Source organism: Gadus morhua, chromosome 10 (genome assembly GCF_902167405.1).
Source record: "Gadus morhua chromosome 10, gadMor3.0, whole genome shotgun sequence".
Taxonomy (NCBI): Eukaryota; Metazoa; Chordata; class Actinopteri; order Gadiformes; family Gadidae; genus Gadus; species Gadus morhua.
Window position 1 is genome coordinate 26827193 of NC_044057.1, and position 21304 is coordinate 26848496.

General features: G+C 49.0%; 2 protein-coding genes across 4 annotated transcripts; both read right to left on the reverse strand.

Annotated features, from left to right (window-relative positions):
- Positions 1 to 3242: 3242 nt before the first annotated feature.
- Positions 3243 to 5516, reverse strand: si:dkeyp-72g9.4 (uncharacterized). Of its 3 annotated transcripts, none has more exons than XM_030368806.1 (2): positions 5188 to 5516; positions 3243 to 4296 (listed from the first exon to the last, which is right to left on the reverse strand). In XM_030368806.1, exon 2 carries the CDS (start codon positions 4292 to 4294, stop codon positions 3632 to 3634), a length of 663 nt encoding a protein of 220 aa, XP_030224666.1. In that variant the 5' UTR covers positions 4295 to 4296; positions 5188 to 5516; the 3' UTR covers positions 3243 to 3631. The 3 variants fall into 3 exon arrangements, with proteins under 3 accessions (XP_030224666.1, XP_030224668.1, XP_030224667.1); XM_030368808.1 differs by having other exon boundaries at positions 4948 to 5516; XM_030368807.1 differs by having other exon boundaries at positions 4650 to 5516.
- Positions 5517 to 10715: 5199 nt separating this feature from the next.
- On the reverse strand, positions 10716 to 21270 carry LOC115552548 (mucin-5AC-like). Its single transcript, XM_030368747.1, is given in 8 exon segments — positions 10716 to 12958; positions 16724 to 16813; positions 17759 to 17888; positions 18360 to 18567; positions 19220 to 19355; positions 20225 to 20375; positions 21016 to 21126; positions 21128 to 21270. Coding segments are annotated over 8 exon segments (3045 nt in total). The 5' UTR covers positions 21266 to 21270; the 3' UTR covers positions 10716 to 10877.
- Between the last annotated feature and the right edge of the window lie 34 nt (positions 21271 to 21304).

Here is a 21304-nt window from a genome sequence, read left to right on the forward strand (position 1 = left end):
ATTACTTATATCTTGACTCTCTGAAAGCTCTCCAAGAAATGATATTGACCTCAATAAGCGTCTCATCTCAAGGACCAGTGCCCTCGCAGGCCCTAACGCACTTGGCGACCTTAAGAACGTCATGGTCATCAATGTTTCAGGGGTTATATTTCCGGGAGGCGCTCAGTGCTTTTGTTCCTCACATGAGTGTGTCAGTACAGGAACTCTGCATACATCTTGATAAGTGCAAGAACAAAACCAATAAAGCAAAGCCATTAGTCTTTGTACCAGGGCTACCCAATGATGCTCCTTGATAACACAGGAATTCTCTTACTCTCTCTTACTTTCTGCTGGGACACCCTAATTCCTAAAATAATTGTTTGTTTTTGTTTTGACAACACCCATTACCACTGGCTCCTATGAAACCCAATGTGTTTTTGTTGTTTCTTAACCCTTTACCTCGTCTCATCTGCTCCTAACCCAATGTGTTTTTGTTGTTTCTTAACCCTTTACCATCGCCTCTCCTATCAAACGTTTAAAACTCTGAGGCCGAAATGCTGCTGCTGCCAAAGCTGGGTTTGGCTTATCCTTAAATTATTTTGTACCTAATTCCAGATAAGCAAAGTGCTGTCTTATCTATTCTGTAGGCCAACTATTGCTATACTCACTATAGTTAATGGGCCTACATATATAGGGTTAAGCCACTAGATACATATTTACTATAGCAGTAGGCCTCTGCTAGCCTGGGGTAGATCACCACTGATAACGTCCGTTTGTTCGAGGGATGAGGTTCAAAGCGTGTGATAAGTGATCCGAGCCTTTTATCCAAAGCAACCAATACTGGATCTGCACTCATGGAAGATTGTCAATACTGGGATTCAAACTCAGAAAAGTTCGGCTGGGATTAAACAACCTTGCAATCAACCACCCTCGCCACTGACTGTAGAAGACTATCCATCCCAAATACAGCAACCCTGTAGCCTGTAGCCAGACCGAGCTCCATCGTAGATTGCACGTTGGTCTGGGGAGGCTGCTGTCATTTTCTTCAGCACAAGAGGCGTGATCAACGGGCCTAGTTCAAACGACTCTGCACGCTATTGGATGCTTGCTGTCGCTTCCCTGTCGTCATTGTGTTAAACCAACCAATAGCACGCCAGAGGGAAAAGCCCGCCTGGTGATTGGCTCCCGCAAAAAGGTATTGGAAGCAGAAAGAAATGTATTGCTCTTCTCCAGACCCTTCTGCAGGCCAAATTTGATCGCCGGCAGAATGCGCTGGGGGTACCCAGTCTAGCAACCCTGGTGTGTAGATCCTGACCCATTCTGACGTTTTTCAATCTTATCAGTTGACACATATTTAGGTCATGTTGGATTGTGCTAGTCCCTCCCCTGAGTGTCAGCGTGATATCAAACCATAACTTAAAATTATTTGTTGGTCATTCAGACCAGGGGCTCTGAACCACGGGGCCGCGGACCGGTACCGGCAGCAGAGCATTGGCCTCCAGTCCGCAGAGGGTTGGAAATTTAGCCTACAATTTTTTATAGAGAATTACTTATACAAAATTCAAATGAGAGGCTGTCACGTCAATCCCAACTCCACGACTCTATCATGCTAAAGCCTTACTGCCACTATTGCCACAAAGTTTTTAATGGCTTGATATTTATACAGTATATCACAGTCCTGTTGTTAGACTGTTAGACTGTCACTGTCTAATAATTAATAACGGTCCTACACTATCTGTGTTCATTAGATTAGATGGGGATGGAGCTTTCCATCGATCAAACGTCCTTTTACGCCATGATGGGGTCGACTAGGTCTTGTGGACCGCAGAGTAAGTCAAACACGACAAGTTTGCGCAAACTTATTTACCTCAGTTCCTAAAAGTCCAAATCGAAATATCGAATAGATAAGTCATCCCTTGGCCACGCTGAAATCTAGTTTTTTTTTCTTTTTAAAGAGCTCATTGTTTTTTAACAATTTAGGTGGGATTATAAACTGTCGGGGTCATTGATCCTTGTATCATGATAAGTCCAACAATGCTAATACTGGCATCTGCAAGCACCAGCCACGCGACCCTTTCCCCGTGTAACAGAACAGGAAGCCATGACCTCACTGATGTGGGGAGGCAGCCGACTGGGGGGTTACCTTCTAGACAGGCGAATCAATGGCAGGATGCGGTCGGCAAATACTTTTTGTCTTTGTATTTAACATGAGTAGGAACAAACACGCACAAATGCACAAATGCACAAATGCACACACACACACACACACACACACACACACACACACACACACACACACACACACACACACACACACACACACACACACACACACACAAACACACACACACACACACACACACACACACACACACACACACACACACACACACACACACACACACACACACACACAAACAAACACACACAAAGAGGCTTCATTCATTCTTATCTCCCTTTTGATGATTTGTCTATTTCACAAACATGGTGAAATGGCGGTGTAGTAAACATGTTTTGTTAAATGTGCAGTCCGAACAATCAGCATGCATGACTCCCTTAAAAGTTCAACCTTCACTCTGACCCAGGTGGTTCATTGGACTTTGACTGCCCGGCACTTGCTGTTTTAATAGGTCACTGTGGACGTGGACAGGAGTTGTTTATTTTGTATTAATTGCTTTCAAAATGTCAACATTTAGTCTGCGTTATTGATGTTCTGTGTGTTGGATATTAAGTAGAATTTACCTGAATATTCTGGCCTACGTTGGTTGTTTTGGTAACCAAGCTGAGGCCTTTGGGGGATTTCTGCCTGAGCTGACTGCTTTTGACCACTGGAGGTCAGGAGTATTCTCTTCCAAAGCACACCGTTACGTGGATACATGACATTACGAATGAGAATCTGAGCCAAGGCTGCCCCCTAGCGGTGGTATCACTAACAGCAGCCGGAGAGCGCTTGGGTTTACCGGCTGGGTGGCCGTCTGGGCTTGTGTAAGGTTTCCGAGTCCCCTATTGTGCGCTGATGTTGGTGATTCACGCTTTCCAAGAAAGGGCTAAACAAAGAAGATGCTGGGGTGTTGGCGTGCGTGCGCTCGCCAGCCTGCCAACTCTGCATTTGGAATCAAGGTTTTATTCTTTTTTTTTTTTTTACTAACCCAGCTCGCCCTCAACAGTTACCATAGGAACGACGGCGACGGACACCCGCACAGATGCAAGGGGTGGTGTTGTCAAGCTGTCCGTACCGGCAAGCAAACGCACACTCAACCCTCGATGGTTTAAGAGTATCAAAATCGATCGTTTATTTATTCCTTCATTATTTCTCTCTGACCCACAGGGCACCCAGGGTATAAAATGATTTTGCAGATTTCAGATTTCATTTTGGCATAAGCCAAGCACGAGTTGGTCAGAGTATATAAGCAAAACAATCACAGATCACAGGCAAGAGTAACAATATATAGCTATAAGCTTGCCTTAATATATATTAACATGTAGATATCATTATGTATTAAGGCAAGCGATATCCCTTTCATACAGCTGTATCGACCAGTGTTAGACTGCATGTTGTCTCTTCTCAACCTCTGAACGAAACGACACATATAAAAACAAACAATAAGAATGGAGTCTAAGTACAGAGTGTCTTTGCGTGCCGCGGGCCGGCCTATATCTCAGCGATGGCCGGCAGCACGCCTGCTTTGACCCTCCACGCTGACCTACAGTCAGAGAGCCACTGGGACAGGAGGGAGGGTTTGCCCCCGGGATCCTGTTCCTCCTCGGCCCCCCCCCTCTCCCCTCGGCCCCCCGTCTCCTCCTCCGGACTGTCTCTGACCTCGGGGACCGGGGGGCCGTCTGGGGGCGCGGCCGGGGGGTGCGCGGGGGTCTGGGGGCCGGGCAGGGGGTGCACCTCGGGGCAGCTGCCCTTGCGCCTCGGGGGGCAGTTGGGGCTGGTGAGGCGGGGGACGCTGTTGGCCCGGGCGCGCCGCCTCCCCTCGCGGCCGTCCCGGTCGTCTCTGTCGCCGCGCCAACCGGAGAGGCCTTCCTCCCCGCTCTGCCCCCCCACACTCCTCCTCCTCCTCCTCTCCTCGCCGCCGCCCTCCCAGCAGGAGGAGAGGGCCGTCCCGCCGTAGAGCAGCTCCAGAGGGTCGGGGGCCCCCCCGCCGGGCGGAGACGGGCAGGTGGGGAGGGCCAGGTGGCAGATGGAGAGCAGGTAGTCCTGGGAGCAGACGGAGGCGGGGGGGTGGGGGGGGGGCACCTCCTCGCTGCCCTCTCTGATGGTCGGCAGCTGGAGCCTCCTCTTGCTCAGCGGTCTGGAGCGGGGCCTCATGCCTGAGGACGCAGCGGGCAGAGCCCCCGTTAGCCGGTGGGGCTCGGGGCGGTATGGCTTCCTTTGGAGTTGTATTGTTTATTTATGGCATTGACATTTCTTTTCATTCTTTAGTGTCCAGATCTCGTCTGAACACTAAAGGAGGGGCGGCTCAGGGCAGACAGTTGTTTAAGCTAAGTCGTCTGATATGAATCTCGTCTAGTCTTCATTTCCTAATTTACTCACTTCAGACGTGTTTGCAATCGCCGAATTTATCAAATTCATTAACCGGCGTCCTATATGATGAAAATAGCTGTATCTGACGTAATCTTATGACATGAAAGGTTTTAAGTGTGTTTTGAATTAGTACTGGTACTTTATTTGGCTTGTATCTTTAATGATGGTCTTATCACGGGGACCACAGTGGAAGTGCACAGTGCTTTGGAAGCTTTCCGGTCCTAAGACATAGACTCTCCTCTGCTGTTCCTGATCCCAGTAAAAACACACAAATACAAGCAAACGCAGCACAGGAACGGGAAATAAAGTAGGATCTGAAATACCCCCGGCCACAAAATGTGCCAGTCCATTTTTCTTATGTAACCCCATATCGTTAAACCCCAGAGTGCAGCCTGAGATGTATTTCCGTCTCAGCCTGTGTCAAAAATAGTACCTGCCTTCCCAAAATGCCAGCCTCTCCCAGTTTCCCTCCAAGGTGTAGCGGCCGCACCTTTAGCATACAGCCCTGGAAATACTCTCTGAGCAAAAGCTGGGATCATAGTTAACACTGATCCTGTAACATGTTAACACTTGCCACACTACCCATGATACACATAAAGTGCTGTTTTTAGGCTTTTAGATTTCTATATTTTTCTGCTGTGTGTTTATTTATCTGCGTGGCTGGATTTCACACTCACCTGCTCACACTCGCCCTTTGTCCGAGCCAATTCCCGCTGTTTGCTCTGCCCAGTCGGTCAGCGATGGTTGGAGTAGTGTGGGGGAATAGTTGTCCCCAGTTGTTGTGCTTCAGAGAGGGTCTGGAGCCTGCAGCGTGCCGTCCTCCCGTGCTGCTCTAGTTCCTACTGTGGCTGCTATCTATCCACTAGCCAGCGGTAGAAGGCACATTTATCTTTTCTCTCTTGCTCTCTCACTCCCTCTCCTTCTCTCTCCCTCTCTTGCTCTCTTTCCCTCTGTCCCTCACTCACTCACTCTCTCTCTCTCTCTCTCTCTCTCTCTCTCTCTCTCTCTCTCTCTCTCTCTCTCTCTCTCTCTCTCTCTCTCTCTCTCTCTCTCTCTCTCTCTCTCTCTCTCTCTCTCTCTCTCTCTCTCTCTCTCTCTCTCTCTCTCTCTCTCTCTCTCTCTCCATCTCTCTCTCTCTCTCTCTCTCTCTCTCTCTCTCTCTCTCTCTCTCTCTCTCTCTCTCTCTCTCTCTCTCTCTCTCTCTCTCTCTCTCTCTCTCTCTCTCTCTCTCTGCTTTCCAGCCCTCTCTTGCTCTCTATCCCTCTGTCCCTCACTCACTCCCTCTCTCTCTCTCCACCTAGTTTGTTCTTGGTTTGCCCTCCTTCCCTGGTTCTAAAAATAGACACGGAGCACCATTGGCTGACTGTATTGAATTGATGGAGACAGAGGCAGAGAGAGAGAGAAAAAGCGCGAGAGAATTGAGAGAGAGAGAGAGAGGAGAGAGAGAGAGAGAGAGAGAGAGAGAGAGAGAGAGAGAGAGAGAGAGAGAGAGAGAGAGAGAGAGAGGCATGGAAAGCAGAATATTTGATTGAGAACAAGCACAATATTTATTGAACATAATAAAAGGAAGGAAAGCACCAGAAAGGTGGTACAGAGAGAAACGATTAAAGAGAAGGGTAATACAGGTACTGGAGTATGCCAAACAGGCACGGATCGGATTCCACTGTGCTACATAACTACATAACAGCAGACAAGGAAACATGAAATAGAGACGTGTCTAAAGAGAGCTGCTAACTTGATGAGCCGGGCTCAGCCCCTGCAGGCAGGTGAGGGGTGTGCACGTGGAGCCGCGCTGGTGTGGTCACATGGGAGGGCGTAGCGGCAGCGGCCGCTCGATGTGGAACCACAGAGGCCATTGTGCCAGACCCAGCCTTTCAGTACGCATGAACGTTGTGGAGGCCAACCGTCAGTTTGTGTCATTAAGGTGAGTCACTGGCTCACCATGGAGCCAGTGTAACCTGTGAGGACACGTTCCATGGCCCCAGCCCTCCTGACACTTTACACCGATTATCATCAGCTTGCCTTCCTGCGTCTGCATGCAGTTTCCTGGTCTTTAACAAACGTATACATGTCCCACTGTCATTTGGATGAGGTGTTGATGTTGTGAATGGTAAATGGACTCCATTTATACGGCGCTTTTCTAACCAGTGGCCACTCAAAGCGCTTTACAATACCTCCTCACATTCACCCGTTCATACACACATTAACAAACCGATGGTGGTGTCGACCACGCAGGCGAAAGCCATCTGGTCGGGACCAGTCAGGGTGAGGTGCCTCGCTCAGGGGCACCTCGACACTCATCCTGGAGGGGCCGGGGATTGAACTAGCAACCTTCTGGTTACCAGCCAACCCGTTCTACCTCCTGGGCCTCATGCCACATGCAACCCCGAGGTAGTAAAGTGCAGGAGGCAAGGGTCATAACCCTTGGTTTATTTTTGCGTATTTTTATTCATAACGGTTTTACCTCAGGGCTGCATAATAACGTGTAGTCGCAGTCAAATGAGGACTCGATAATGATCGTTGGAGGAAATGGACTGTGAATAGGAAGGTCATAACAAAGTGTGATTTCGCTCCCTCCATAAGCAGCAAGGATGCTCCCAAGCCAAGCCTGAAACCAAGCCACGAGTTGTTAATTACTTCAGAGTGGAAACTGCTGAACGAGACTGACTGAAGTTTATTTATCTTCAAAAGCAATCCCAAAACTATTTGCATTCCCACAATGCAGATGATGGAAAAATGAAAGGTTCTGAATTGGCATTCATCGGTACATTAACACTTAATAACGGGTTGATGGGTTAAAAGTGGCGGTTGAATACATTGGCCTTTGGGATACGTGTTAGGAGCGCCCATTGTGTGTATCAAAGGGTAGTCATAGGACAGAAGTGTCCTTGTCTAATCTGTGGATCGAATGGTGTTTGTGGTGTGACCTCCTTTGGTCTAGGGCCAAACTATCACATTCTCTGAATTATTCTTTCATCTATTTTTACAAACACACACACACACGCACACACACACACACACACACACACGCATGCACACACACACACACGCACACACACACACACACACACACACACACACACACACACACACACACACACACACACACACACACACACACACACACACACACACACACACACACACACAGTGTAGACCACACACAGTGTAGACACTGTTTTCAAAAGGACTGGCATGTGTCAGTAAATTGGAAGCCCAAGACACAGCAGCACCAACAAGTCTTCAAAAACTCACTCTAGGTCACTTAAACTTTGAACACGCCACAATTGGATTTCTCTTTCTCCACTCCCACAGGTACACGTGTCTGTATCGATAGGTCAGCCTAGCGTTGTGAAAGACTCGCTCTTGCGTAACGCCTGGTTGAAGTGCTCGCCTGTTGCCGGGCTGGGTGGGTAGACAGACAGGGAGGCCATCATTTCAGCCAAGAGACAGCCATAGATACTGTCTGTCTTCACGATAGCATTGAGTGTTCATTTCTGTCGCAAAGTAAAGAGAATTTCCCTATGTATGCGAAAAAAAGGCTTCTTAAATAAATTGCCTATTCTAGCTTTAGCTGTTTCAGTCAATTGCATTGTCAATGACAGTGGCTGAATGAACCATTCCTCAAATCTTTATTTTTACCGTAATAATTTAAAATATCGCTTTTTCGTTTCTTGTAAAAAACAAATAAAATATTAATGAAATAAATAATAAATAACAATCCTTCTTCTCCTTCTTACACTGGGCTATTTTTACTCATACACTTGCGAGTATACAATCGCCATGAAGAACCAAGCACCTACCAGACTTTGACTACTACCACAAACGCAGTAAATAGTTCTAGGATTTATGAACTTTCCTTGGGGTTGCAGTAATGCAGCGGTGGTCACGCTTCAATAGATCCACGCTTTGAACACTGAATGAACCAACTGAGGCACACAAATGAGTGTTTGAGTACTGCTGTGGGGCTTCGTTCCTGAATACCATTTAATCTATTGACTGGAGGTCCATATTACAGGTCAAAGTTACAACGTTAAAGGAAAACTGCTGACTGAGAGCTGGAAAGAAGAGAGCTTGTTGTGTTGGACAAAAGTGTTGTCAATATCCTGCAACGATTCGTTTTCAGATCGGTTCTCCTTGAGCGAGACTTGGTTTCACTCAACTAACAGACTGAATCAAGCATAAGTGTTGCATTTTATTTCTCTGTTCGGATTCTTTCATAAATTTGTCAGTGGCAAAACCATGGACAGGCACTATTGCCCTAAAAGATTACTAAGCAGACCGTTTTTAGGATTACTGCTGCAACGTTCTCGCTCAATAATGGATAAGGATAAATCTGAAAATAGTTTTCCCCAATATTCCCTTAGAAACAAAGTAATGGCAATATAGGGTCTAGGTGGAAAAATCCGGAAGTTTTCCTGTAACAAGCAAATGACAAGATAAAGAAAAGCCAAAGACGCAAAGCATTTTATGTTCCACTGAAATCCTCAGCAAAGTGGTTTGTGAACCCTCGTCTTTACAACATTATTACGTATTCATGCCATCTTTATCGTATTCTTAGACTAACAGTGAGAATGATTTATGGTTGACATGATTAAGCTGTAGGCTATAGATAAAGGAGATGGATTTAGACGTTTCCTGCCATGTCAACACAAACACATGACTAGCTTAAGCCAAGTCCTTGTCATCATGTTTTTCTTGGTGTCTCTTTGGCCATGGTCCTTTTAGACAAAACAAGGACCTCTGTCTCCCTCTAGTGGTCACTAATGTACGAACGTCACTTGGCCGATTGCATGGTGTGCAATGATGTTTTCTGAGTCAACAAATTCAAATCTCAGGTTGTACATGCATTACCTGGGAAAATAACAGTTTGTTTTAAACATTGGAAAAAAAGACCGACCACAATTCTTATTTGCAAAATACCACAGGCACTTAAAACTTTAATATATATTAAACATTAAGTTCTGTTTTTTATGTACATATATTGTATACGAAATCCCTCTGTACTCTTCATAAACCCCCAAGCTAGCTTATTGAGTTATCAAGATGCTATAGATAAAGTCAAAGCTAGCCAAAGCTAATAACGCTTTTATAATCATTATGATGCTTAACTTCTTAAGAAACAGAAATTAAATTATACTTATGGAAGCAGATGATAGACAATAAGCAGCGAGAGAACTGTCTCTATTTGAAATCTCACAGTCTTCCTGTGTGATTTGGAAGTGACGCAGGGGTTGAGCCAGGAATCCTTCTCCCTGTGGGTGGTAGAGGAGCTGGTTCGCCCCGTGTCTGTTACCATAACCCTGAGTGGTATTTATATACGTTTACTGCCCCGGTTTCTCTGCTGTCTTGGGCTGGCCTGAATTCCAATGTGAGGATATTTACTGATATATTACATTTGTACAAACCTTATGTGATGAGATAACAGATTCTCTGTTAAGATTTTGATGCCAACTGAATTACATTTTTACAAGTTCGGTATTTAAGTAAGGTAAGTATGGTGGCAGTTGAACTGGTCACATTTAATTGTTTTCATCGCATATTCTATTGCTTTTTAAGTCCACGTAAAGACACCTGCAGCCATCTGCATCTGCCTTTGATCTCTGAATCTAGCACCTTATTTATTACCCATGAAGAGAACCGGGGCGCCTCCCTTCTGATTAGCCCTGTTTAGAGGCATTGACATCGCTCAAAGGGAGGGAGGGGGGGAGGGGGGGAGGGGCTGGTCAGAGGGAGGGAGGGAGGGAGGGGGGGAGGGAGGGGGGGGAGGGGCTGGTCAGAGGGAGGGAGGGAGGGAGGGAGGGAGGGAGGGAGGGGCTGGTCAGAGGGAGGGAGGGAGGGAGGGAGGGAGGGGGGGAGGGGCTGGTCAGAGGGAGGGAGGGAGGGGGGGAGGGGCTGGTCAGAGGGAGGGAGGGAGGGGGGGAGGGGCTGGTCAGAGGGAGGGAGGGAGGGGGGGAGGGGCTGGTCAGAGGGAGGGAGGGAGGGAGGGAGGGGCTGGTCAGAGGGAGGGAGGGAGGGAGGGGAGGGAGGGGGGGGCTGGTCAGAGGGAGGGAGGGAGGGGAGGGAGGGGGGGAGGGGCTGGTCAGAGGGAGGGAGGGAGGGGAGGGAGGGGGGGGAGGGAGGGGGGGGCTGATCAGAGGGAGGGAGGGAGGGAGGGAGGGGGAGAGGGGGGGGCTGGTCAGAGGGAGGGAGGGAGGGAGGGAGGGAGGGGGGGGGCTGATCAGAGGGAGGGAGGGAGGGAGGGAGGGGGAGAGGGGGGGGCTGGTCAGATAGTGGCTTCCCTAGGTTTGAACCACAGAGTCTTCAGAGCCAGTCTGAGGTTTTTCTCTATAAGAGAAACCAAAACCAAGCGGCGGCAGGCGCCGAGTCACCGCGCCGCCTGCCCCCTCTTTCTCCGGAGCAGGAAGTTCCGCTTCTCCTCCAGGAGTTCTTGGATGCGTTTGTTCTTGGTCCGCTCCCGGAAGTTGACCCGTCGCCGGCCTATCTGGTTGTTCCGGGAGACGTCTCCGATGTCCGCGCCGACGACGCGGTCGTACTCCACGTCCTCCACCGAGTTGTTCTCCTCCTTCCTCTGCTCGCTCCTCTGTGTGGCTGTCGTTGTTGTTGTTGTTGTTGTTGTTGTTGTTGTGGTAGCCACGGTGGTGGTGGTAACATCCGGGGGTACGGCCGTCACGAGAACAAGGGGAACCCGGACCGGGATGTATTCCTCTGAAAGATCGCCTGGCCAAGGGGGCGTGGTCAAACCCGCGGTGACGTCGTCATAGTAACCGGGGGAGATGGACCCCGTGAGGCCATCCTCCAGCACCGTTGTGCCGCCGGTCACTATGGCGACGCCACCGTAGGGGTTCTGCATGGCGACCACGTCGTCGTCGTAGAGGACGGTCCCACTCGACACCGTGGCGTCGCCGGAGTCCGGGAACGCCGCGGACATCGTGCCGCTGGGCGTCGCAACGTCGTCAAAGTAAACGGTTCCCGTGGATGCTGTTATGACCTCGTCAAAGTGAAGCATGCTGGGAGTACTGGTCTCAGGATGGCTGCGGTCGAAGTGCCAAAGTGGATGCTCGCTGGCCGTGTCTGTGATGTTGGGAACGATGGTGACGTTGGTGGTGGCCCGGGGCGGAGGCGTGCTGGGAGGGTTGGCGGAGAGGGTTGCGCTGAAGGAGATGGTGGAGAAACGATAACCCCCTGGGCTGGTGGGGGTCATCGTGGTTGTGCTGTAGTATGAGCCCATTGGAGACATTTTCCTCTTTGGATTCTTCTGTTTTGGAGGCTTTTTCTTCTCTTTGGAGATCTTCTTGGTCCCATCTTTCTTGTTGACCACTTTGGTTTTGGATTTCAGTGTAGTCTTCGGTTTAGCAATTTTGGGAAGTTTGGTCTTTTGCACCGTTTTCTTTTTGGGCTTTACTTTTGATGAAGTATTTTGTTTGTGAGTCGTCAACGGTGTGACCATTTCTTTTATCACACGTTTGGGCAAAATATTCTTTTTGGGTTTAATCTTGGCAGGAGCTACCTTCTTGGTCTTGTTCTTGGGAACACCGTACTTCTTGGGCAACAGGGCTTTTTTATTGTCCTTCTTCGTCTTAGGCTTCTTCTTCGGATGTGGTGGGACCGTCACCTGGCTCTGTGCAGGGCTTTGGGGCCCTAGCTCTCTAGCGGCCAGGGCAGTGGTCATTGGTGTCAGGCGTGTAGGGCCTTCCTCCACATCTGGTGGAGGCACGGGTGGAGCTGAACCTGTAGGGACGCGCCCAGTGAGGATCAGCGGGGAAGTCGTCATGAAGCTAAGGGTGGAGGAGGCCATAGAGGACGTGATGGTGCCAGGAATGGTGGGAATGCTGGTGCCAGGAACAGTGGACATGGTGGTGCCAGGAATGGTGGACATGGTGGTGCCAGGAATGGTGGACATGGTGGTGCCAGGAATGGTTGGAATACTGGTGCCAGGAATGGTGGGGATGGTGGTGCCAGGAATAGTGGGCATGTTGCCAGGAATGGTGGACATGGTGGTGCCAGGAATGGTGGGGATGGTGGTGTCAGGAATGGTGGGGATGGTGCTAGCAATGGGGGGAAAGCTGGTGGTGCCTTTGGTGGAGCTGATGCCAGCAGAGGTTACAGGTGCTACGGAGGTGGTTGACGAGGCATAGGGCAGGGGGGTTTGGGTCGGGGCCCTAGAGTTGGAGGGTGAAGATGGAATGGGAGACAAAGTCGCGGTGATGGTGGGGGTCAAGGTGGTGGAGGTGCTTAGCACAACGCCCGGACTGCTGGTGGGATGGTCGGTGGTGACGGCGGGCGGAGCGGAGGTGTTGGGGGTGGAGCTGGTGGTGGAGAAGGGTACGAGGAGGGTGACGTTGCTGCAGGACTTGCAGCACATGCGCTGGTAGCTAGGCAGAGAGCAGTGACGCTTCAGCGCTTCCATGCGACAGAACACCGTTCGGTCTCCATGGCAACGCTGACCTGTTGGGGGAAAGAACAGAGAGCTGTGACTGGGTGCGGTTCTGGGAAGGCTGTGCGTAAGTGTAAGTGTGTGTGCGTGTGTGTGTGTGTGTGTGTGTGTGTGCATGCGTGTCTGCTTGAGTTTGTGTGTTGAGCATCGGTTTGCACATCGTAGATAGATAGAAGTATTAGTAGAGGTAATGAAGCCAATCTATTAGCAGAAAATGCAAGAAAGAAAGACAGGTAGAATGGAAAGACTAGAAAACACCAAAGGATGAGTCCAGAGTGGTGAAACAGAAATAGAAATGAAAGAGTCAAGGTGTGGACATGTTTCTTTACTCATTGCCACTCTATTATCAGTTCTATGTGGCGTTATACTCTGACCATGCTGGTATGATCCGTAGTAGCAGTAGTAGTGTATATCCTCAAGGAGAGATTGAGTTCACTTTTTCAAACGTTTTATTGATACAACTTGACAGGAACTGAAACAATGAGATGTACGACCCAAACCCAATATATAGATATATTATTTTGTTAAGAAAAATAATTCAACTGTATCGAAAGGTACAAGTTCACAGTTACTTTGGTAAAACACTTCATTACTTGGAAATCAACCAGTCAATCAGTTTTTTTTTTTCGACTGAGAAAATAAATGACGAGTGTACATAAATGATAGTATTTGCCTAAATAAAATACATAATTTCCTTGACAATGTAAAAACTGGAATGGCACATTAAGTGTCATATGAAACATTTACAAAACATTAATAAATTTCCCTGATAAATCAAAGTGCATATAGATGCAGTGCACGTAGTCCATCTGAATGCATCCCCAACGTTAGCCAAACGTTAGCCAAACGTTAGCCAAACGTTAGCCCGCCCCACGCAGCAGGCCAGTGAAGCCACGAAACAGTTACCCAAAGTATAGAATAGTATAGATTTTTTCCCGCCCCTCATAAGTAAGAAGATAACAGTCATGAACATTATTAAATACAGTCAACACCAATGTTATATACAGTATCGCACTGCTAGGTCTGGCTTGGTCTCTTGCGATCCAACTCCAGCAGAAACCTTGGATAGTTCGCTACATCGTCACAACAGAAATATGTGATCACAATACAATGACAAGTCTGAAGTGCTTCTTTTTTTCTAGATGCCATGTGTTTCCATACCCTAGGCCCTTTGTAAACCCTTCCCAGTAGTTGGAAATCAGTCCAACGTCACCTCGGTAGGTCTGATGGTTGCCGGGTGATAGTTTGTTAAGTTGGTTTGAAGCTGCCTCTATTCCGAGTGAAACTTTGAATGAGTAAAGCCATCTCTTTCACAGATAAATGCCATTACATTCAATCCAAGATAAGGCATTGTTCATGTGGATAATGTTCATCAAAAAGTAAAAACGAGATTGGACGCTCTCAAATCAAGGTTTATGAGGTATTTCTGTATCTGATCGCTATGTCTAGAAGCCCGGATGATAAGGATCTCTTACAGGTGCACTCGCGTGTGCACGTACACACACACACACACACACACAAATTCACACCTACAGACACACTCGCACAATCATACGCACACATACACACACACACACACACTCACACTTACAGACACTCGCACAATCATACGCACACATTTACAGACGCATACATACACACACACACACACAAACCACACAAGGGCACACACAGACATACACGTATATAGACAGACATAAATACACATACACACAGACACACAAACGCGCAAAAACACACACACACACACACACACACACACACACACACACACACACACACACACACACACACACACACACACACAAACACATACAGAAACATACAAGTTACGCATCATAATACAGATATGGTCAGGCCCACACACAAACACACACACACACACACACATTCATTCAACATACAAATTCACTCACTCAACATCACACACACACAAACACACACACACGCACACACACACAGGTGAGGAATGCAAATGTGCATGACAAAATGTGATCCTATCCCATTAATAAAACAAGAAGAACAATCCGCTGCTCCATCTGAGAGAATGGAGAGGCATTACTGACCAGGTCCTGCATAATATAGGTCTTTCCCCTCCCACACACTTTACCCTTATTAAATAGTTTCTTCTGTATTCATGTAAAATCAATAAAAAAATACACATAACAGTCAAGGATCTAAGCGATCAATAGCAGTCCAAAGGTTTTAGGCAAATAAGCTACAGCTTATTCATGGTAAAACATTAGTAATATTATTGTGACTTATATAGATTTAGATTTATAGGTATATATAAATACAAATATATTTATAGATGTATTTGTTTAAAGTCTGCAAGCACAAATAAGCTGCATTTATTGAACTTCAGTATAACAGTCGAAAGGGGACGGGCGGATGATGAGGAGAGATGAAGAGTAGCCTTGAGCACTCTGCTCCTTTCCCCTGCTTTTCCCTTCACTCCTTTTTCATATATTTTCAATTTTTTTATCAGCCGTCCCTCTCGGTCGCCCCCCCTCATCGCTTCCCCCGCCCCCTAGTATCAATAGGTCTTCACTCGTGTCACTTCCTGTTCCCTGTGCTGAGTTCCTGTCATGGGGGAATGGAACGAGGGAGTGAGAGAGTGAGAGGGTGCCGCTGCGCCCCCTCTCACCCCAGAATGGGACCAGGAGGTGGAATGAGCACTTTTAGCAAAGATGTCCTCATTGTGACAAGATCACATTCACCATAAAGCTTGAATTTTTTTTGTTTGTTTTTATTAACGTTTTTTTCTTTGTTTTCAATATAGATATTTATATACCTTTTCGTATAATTTCAACACACCTGTCTCCTCCCTGAAAAAAAAAAAAAAAAAGCACGACCGCACTTTGGGGGGGGCGGTGGCCCCGTGACGCGTCATGACGACTCGCGGCTGGCGAGCGCGCAAAAAACCCGGCGGCCGCCGCTGTCCAACGGCCGCGTGCTCCCGCCCTCTCCCCCCCGACCCCCGGCCGACCTCAGAGAAGCCAACGCTTCAAAAAAACCCGCTCGGACCGTCCGCCGCTTCCTGCTGCGCTCCTCGCGCTTCAAAGTTTAAATGATGAGAGAGAGAGAGAGAGAGAGAGAGAGAGCGAGAGAGAGCGAGAGAGGGAGAGAGAGAGGGAGAGAGGGAGAGCGAGAGAGAGAGCTGAGAGAGGGAGAGAGGGAGGGGGGAGAGAGAGAGAGAGGGAGGGGGGAGAGAGAGCGAGAGACAGAGACAGAGACAGAGAGAGAGAGAGACAGAGAGCGAGAGACAGAGACAGAGACAGAGAGAGAGAGAGACAGAGAGTGAGAGAGAGAGAGAGAGAGAGAGAGAGAGAGAGAGAGAGAGAGAGAGAGAGAGGAGAGAGAGAGAGAGAGAGAGAGAGGAGACGAGAGAGACAGAGAGAGAGAGAGACAGAGAGTGAGAGAGAGCGAGAGAGAAACCAACCAGCACACAGGGGCCGGAGGCCTACCACAGTTAGTCATCTCAGACATTGAGAGAGACACAAGAGGGGGAGACAAAGAGTGCGAGAGAGAGACACACCAGCCCCCCCCCCCTCCACACCCAACTTCCCCCTATTTTTTTTTAGAGAAGCGAAAGCTTTGCCGTCCGCCCATCGGCGGGGCCCAGGCGGGGGTCACGGGGCCCTCAGGGGCCCCAGCGGGGCCCAGCCCTGCAGGCAGAGCAGCAGAGAGAAGGGCAGCGCCCCAGCAGAGCAGAGGCATGCAGCTGCGCTCGCCGCTGTAGAGGCCGGGCTGGCAGCTAAAGACGGAGGTTTTACGTAAGCTGGTCTTCTGGGGGAAGTGGGGGTTGGGCCGGGACAGCCACTGGATCAGGATGTTGCCGTTCTTGTTCAGGTCGGACGAACCCTCTGGAGGAAGGGAGAGGAGGAGAGGATGAGAGGAGGGGAGGAGAGGAGGAGAGGATGAGAGGAGGGGAGGATGAGAGGAGGAGAGGAGAGGATGAGAGGAGGAGAGGAGAGGAGAGGAGGAGAGGATGAGAGGAGGAGAGGATGAGAGGAGGAGAGGATGAGAGGAGGGGAGGAGAGGAGGAGAGGATGAGAGGAGGGGAGGAGAGGAGGAGAGGAGGAGAGGAGGAGGGGAGGAGAGGTGGGGAGGAGAGGAGAGGAGGAGGAGAGGAGGAGAGGAGAGGAGGAGAGGATGAGAGGAGGGGAGGAGAGGAGGAGAGGAGGAGAGGATGAGAGGAGGGGAGGAGAGGAGGAGAGGAGGAGAGGAGGGGAGGAGAGGAGGAGAGGAGGAGAGGAGGAGGAGAGAGGAGAGAGGGAGGAGAGCAGAGGAGGAGAGGAGGAGGAGAGAAGGGAGGAGAGCAGAGGAGGAGAGGAGAGGAGGAGAGAGGGAGGAGAGCAGAGAAGGAGAGGAGGAGAGGAGGAGAGGAGGAGAGGAGGAGAGGAGGGGAGGAGAGGAGGAGAGGAGGAGAGGAGGAGAGGAGGAGAGGAGGAGGAGGAGGAGGTGAGGAGGTGAGGAGAGGAGGAGAGGAGGAGAGGGGAGGAGGAGAGGAGAAGGAGGCAAGGAGGAGGAGAGGAAGAGGAGAGGAGAGAGGAAGAGGATCGGTGAGGCTGGGTTTCCAGACGGGCAGAAGGTATCTATAACATGTTGTCCTTTGGAATATAATGCTTATCATTTCATTTCAATCAGTAAACGTTAAGAAAACCAAATACAAAGAAACAAAATCAGTAGCTAGATCTTATGATTGTGTTATGTGACCCAACTTCAATCTAGATAATTGAACCCGATGTGTCCATGCTTGGGGTTCAGCCCTAGGTGAGGACTCATTGTGTGCGGGCTCCAGGGCTTACTGGGACAGGGGTCCATTCGACAGACGCGGATGGTGTCAGGCTTGCTGTCCAGACACAGGCCGATGGTGTTGTCCCTGGTGTGGCACAGGGCCTGGCGTTGCTGGGTCCCGTTACCACACATCACCGAACACTGCACACACACACACACACACACACACACACACACACACACACACACACACACACACACACACACACACACACACACACACACACACACACACACACACACACACACACACACACATGCTAAATATCATTCCTGTAGTGGTTCTTATTCTGATGTAATCAGCAATGCTTTCTACAGGTAGCCTTTCAAAAACTATTTTAAAATTAGACCAAAAAATAATAATAATAATACAGAAGGCCAAAATCAAGGAGCACAAATAGATCTGAAGTCATTGGATAATTAAACGGTTGGTGTGACTGGTTCTGGGAGTTCCTAGAATCGATCTTCTTATTTTGTGTGAAGCTAGCTGATCCCGGCCAGCTAGCCGAGCTACGCCAGCTGGCGCCCGACGGTCGCACCGCCGGCTGGCCAGCGCTGACCGAGCCCTTCCCCTCTGGAGGTCTCTCCCTGCTGGAGGCTCTGAGCGGGTACCTGGGTCCAGGGCCCCACCCTCCACTGGGCGGGGCAGGGGTGGCGGTTGCAGCTGCGCCGGGCCTCCGGGCGGCCGTCGTTGCAGTGCTTGCTGTGGATGGAGCGCGTGGTGTTGTTGTCCGACGGCTGCACGCAGCTCACCGAGCGCATCTGCTGCCCCGTCTTGCCGCAGGACTTGCTGCAGTTCTGCCACTCCCCGGTCACCCAGCTGCAGAGAGGAGGGACGAGCGCGTTCAGCCGGACCTCTGACCCTACGACGCACTCTCTGAACGTTTGCCCTTCGGAAAATCCTCCAGTCGTTTCTCGTGATTTCTAAATTGAAGCTAGACGGTTTTGTTTAGGTTTCCAGACGGTCGGGGTGTTCATTCAAATGGGGGTTTGAATGAACACAGTGAGTAGAAGGACCAGTCGGCACATTCTCCCATAACATTTATAAATGTGCACATGCATGAGTATATAACCCTATCCAACCTTCATCGTCCTCCCCCTAGCCAATAGCCTAAAAAATAATCCATTGCATTTGGTATGTTAAATTCTTATTTCAATCTTATTTAGGGCTCAGCCCGTCTAATGAGGAATCGTTAAATTGACCCCCTAACCTCTGGAGATGTGAAATTCAAAAGTAATGCAATATTAAATGAGGGGCATAAAAAAAACTGAAACATTTTGGCAAAACGGAGAAGTGATGTAGAGATGTGAAACCCAACATGAACCAATTGAAACTGATGAAACAAATTAAAGCGCTAAGATTGGTGAGTGGTGACTCGGATCATTGTAGCTAGAATTAGCATAACCAACACCTGGTAGGTTATGTTTACACTGATGGGGTCATGTGAATGTGAAACCGGAGGGGGGCCTACATGGGGGGGGGGCAGGGCTTCTGGTTGCAGTCCCGGATGTCTCCCCTGGGCTTCATGTTGGACTTGTTACAGGACGTCTTGTGAACCATCTTACTGTCCGCCCGTCTTCGGCAGCCGTAGCGCAGGTACTGTTTACCTGTACAGGGTCAGAGTCCGTCAGAAACGCATTGTCACCGTAACTGTGAAACTGTAACTGAGTAACTGTAACTGAGTAACTGTAACTGTGTAACTGTAACTGTGTAACTGTAACTGTGAAACTGTAACTGTGGAACTGTAACTGTGTAACTGTAACTGTGAAACTGTAACTGTGGAACTGTAACTGAGTAACTGTAACTGTGTAACTGTAACTCTGTAACTGTAACTTTGTAGTTGTGCAACTGTAACTGAGTAACTGTAATTGTGTTAATGCAAGTTTTTAATTGTGTAACTCTAACTGTGTAACTGTAACTGTGTAATTGTAACTTGGTAGTTGTGTAACTGTAACTGTGTAACTGTAACTGTGTAACTGTAACTGTAACTGTGTAACTGTAACTTTATAGTTGTGCAACTGTAACTGTGTAACTGTAATTGTAGAACTAGAACTAGAACTGTGTAATTGTAACTTGGTATTTGTGTAACTGTAACTGTGTAACTGTAACTGTGTAACTGTAACTTTACAGTTGTGCAACTGTAACTGTGTAACTGTAATTTTGTAATTGTGTAACTGTAACTGAGTAACTGTAATTGTGTAACTGTAATTGTGTAACTATAACTGTGAAACTGTAACTGTGTTACTGTAACTTTGTAGTTATGTAACTGTAACTATGTAACTGTAACTGTTTTACTGTAACTGTGTAACTGTAACTTTGTAGTTGAGTAACTGTAACTGAGTAACTGTAACTGTAACTGTGAAGCTGTTACTGAATGATAAGGACAGTGTATCTTAACAACCAGGAGGGCTGGGGAGGGGCTGGTGGCCCCTGAGGAGGGGCTGGTGGCCCCTGGGGGGGCCGCGGCTCCACCCACCTCCACCGCAGAGTTTGGAGCAGTAGGACCACCTCTTGGGGGCCCACTCGTAGGCGGCGTCCTCCGCCACCATGTTGTCCTCGATCACTGGGTCCACGCTCATCATGTACTTGTAGGACAGGTTCACGTCCTCGTCCCCGTGCAGCTGCATCTGAGGGTGTGAGGGGGGAGGAAAGGGGGGAGGAAAGGGGGGGGGGGGGGCGTTAGATCAAACTTCTCGCCGATCTAGGGCACTCGGTTCGTAGGGTGTGTGTTTTTGTGTGTGCAGAAGTGTGTGGTGTGTGTTTGTGACCTAGTGGACCATGACACAGAGAGTTTGTTAAAAGAGCAAAACCAGAACACGTGGGCTCAGTGTTAACCTCATGCCATCTCATTTAGATGTACACTAATAGGCTAGTGAATGAACGCACTAGACGACCCAGAGTGTGTTCGCACTCACACCCCCTTGCAAAGTCCTGCCTCTGGCTCCATGTCCGGTCAAAACAAATACGAAGCGAAACCAATGGAAACCCCCCGCTCAGCCTGGAGGCCGATCTGTGACACTAGCTGGAGAGGGCACCACTGTGAGTGTGGTGTGGCGTGCACCATGATGAGAACTCTGTGTGTGAGTGTGTGTTGTGCGTGCACCATGATGAGGACTCTGTGTGTGAGTGTGTGTGTGCGTGCACCATGATGAGGACTCTGTGTGTGAGTGTGTGTGTGCGTGCACCATGATGAGGACTCTGTGTGTGAGTGTGTGTGTGCGTGCACCATGATGAGGACTCTGTGTGTGAGTGTGTGTGTGCGTGCACCATGATGAGGACTCCGTGCGTGAGGGGCCCGTTGGTCTGCAGCGTCTCCTTGCCGTTGTCGTTGCCGTACTCCCACTCCACGCCTTTCTCTATGACCGAACGGGATTCTGGGGTAAATGTTATCCCCGTTCAGGAAGAACATCCCTGACGCCCGGTTCTTCACCGCTGGGAGGGGAGTGGAGCACAACTCACTGAATGCACATCCACCATGGTGTTGTTGTTGTTCACACATGCACACACACACACACATAAACATCTCACACACACACACACACACACACACACACAC

What these genes read in the sequence shown, in the direction of transcription:
- si:dkeyp-72g9.4 (XM_030368806.1), bottom strand. Translation starts at nt 4,294, where the DNA reads ATGAGGCCCCGCTCCAGACCGCTGAGCAAGAGGAGGCTCCAGCTGCCG.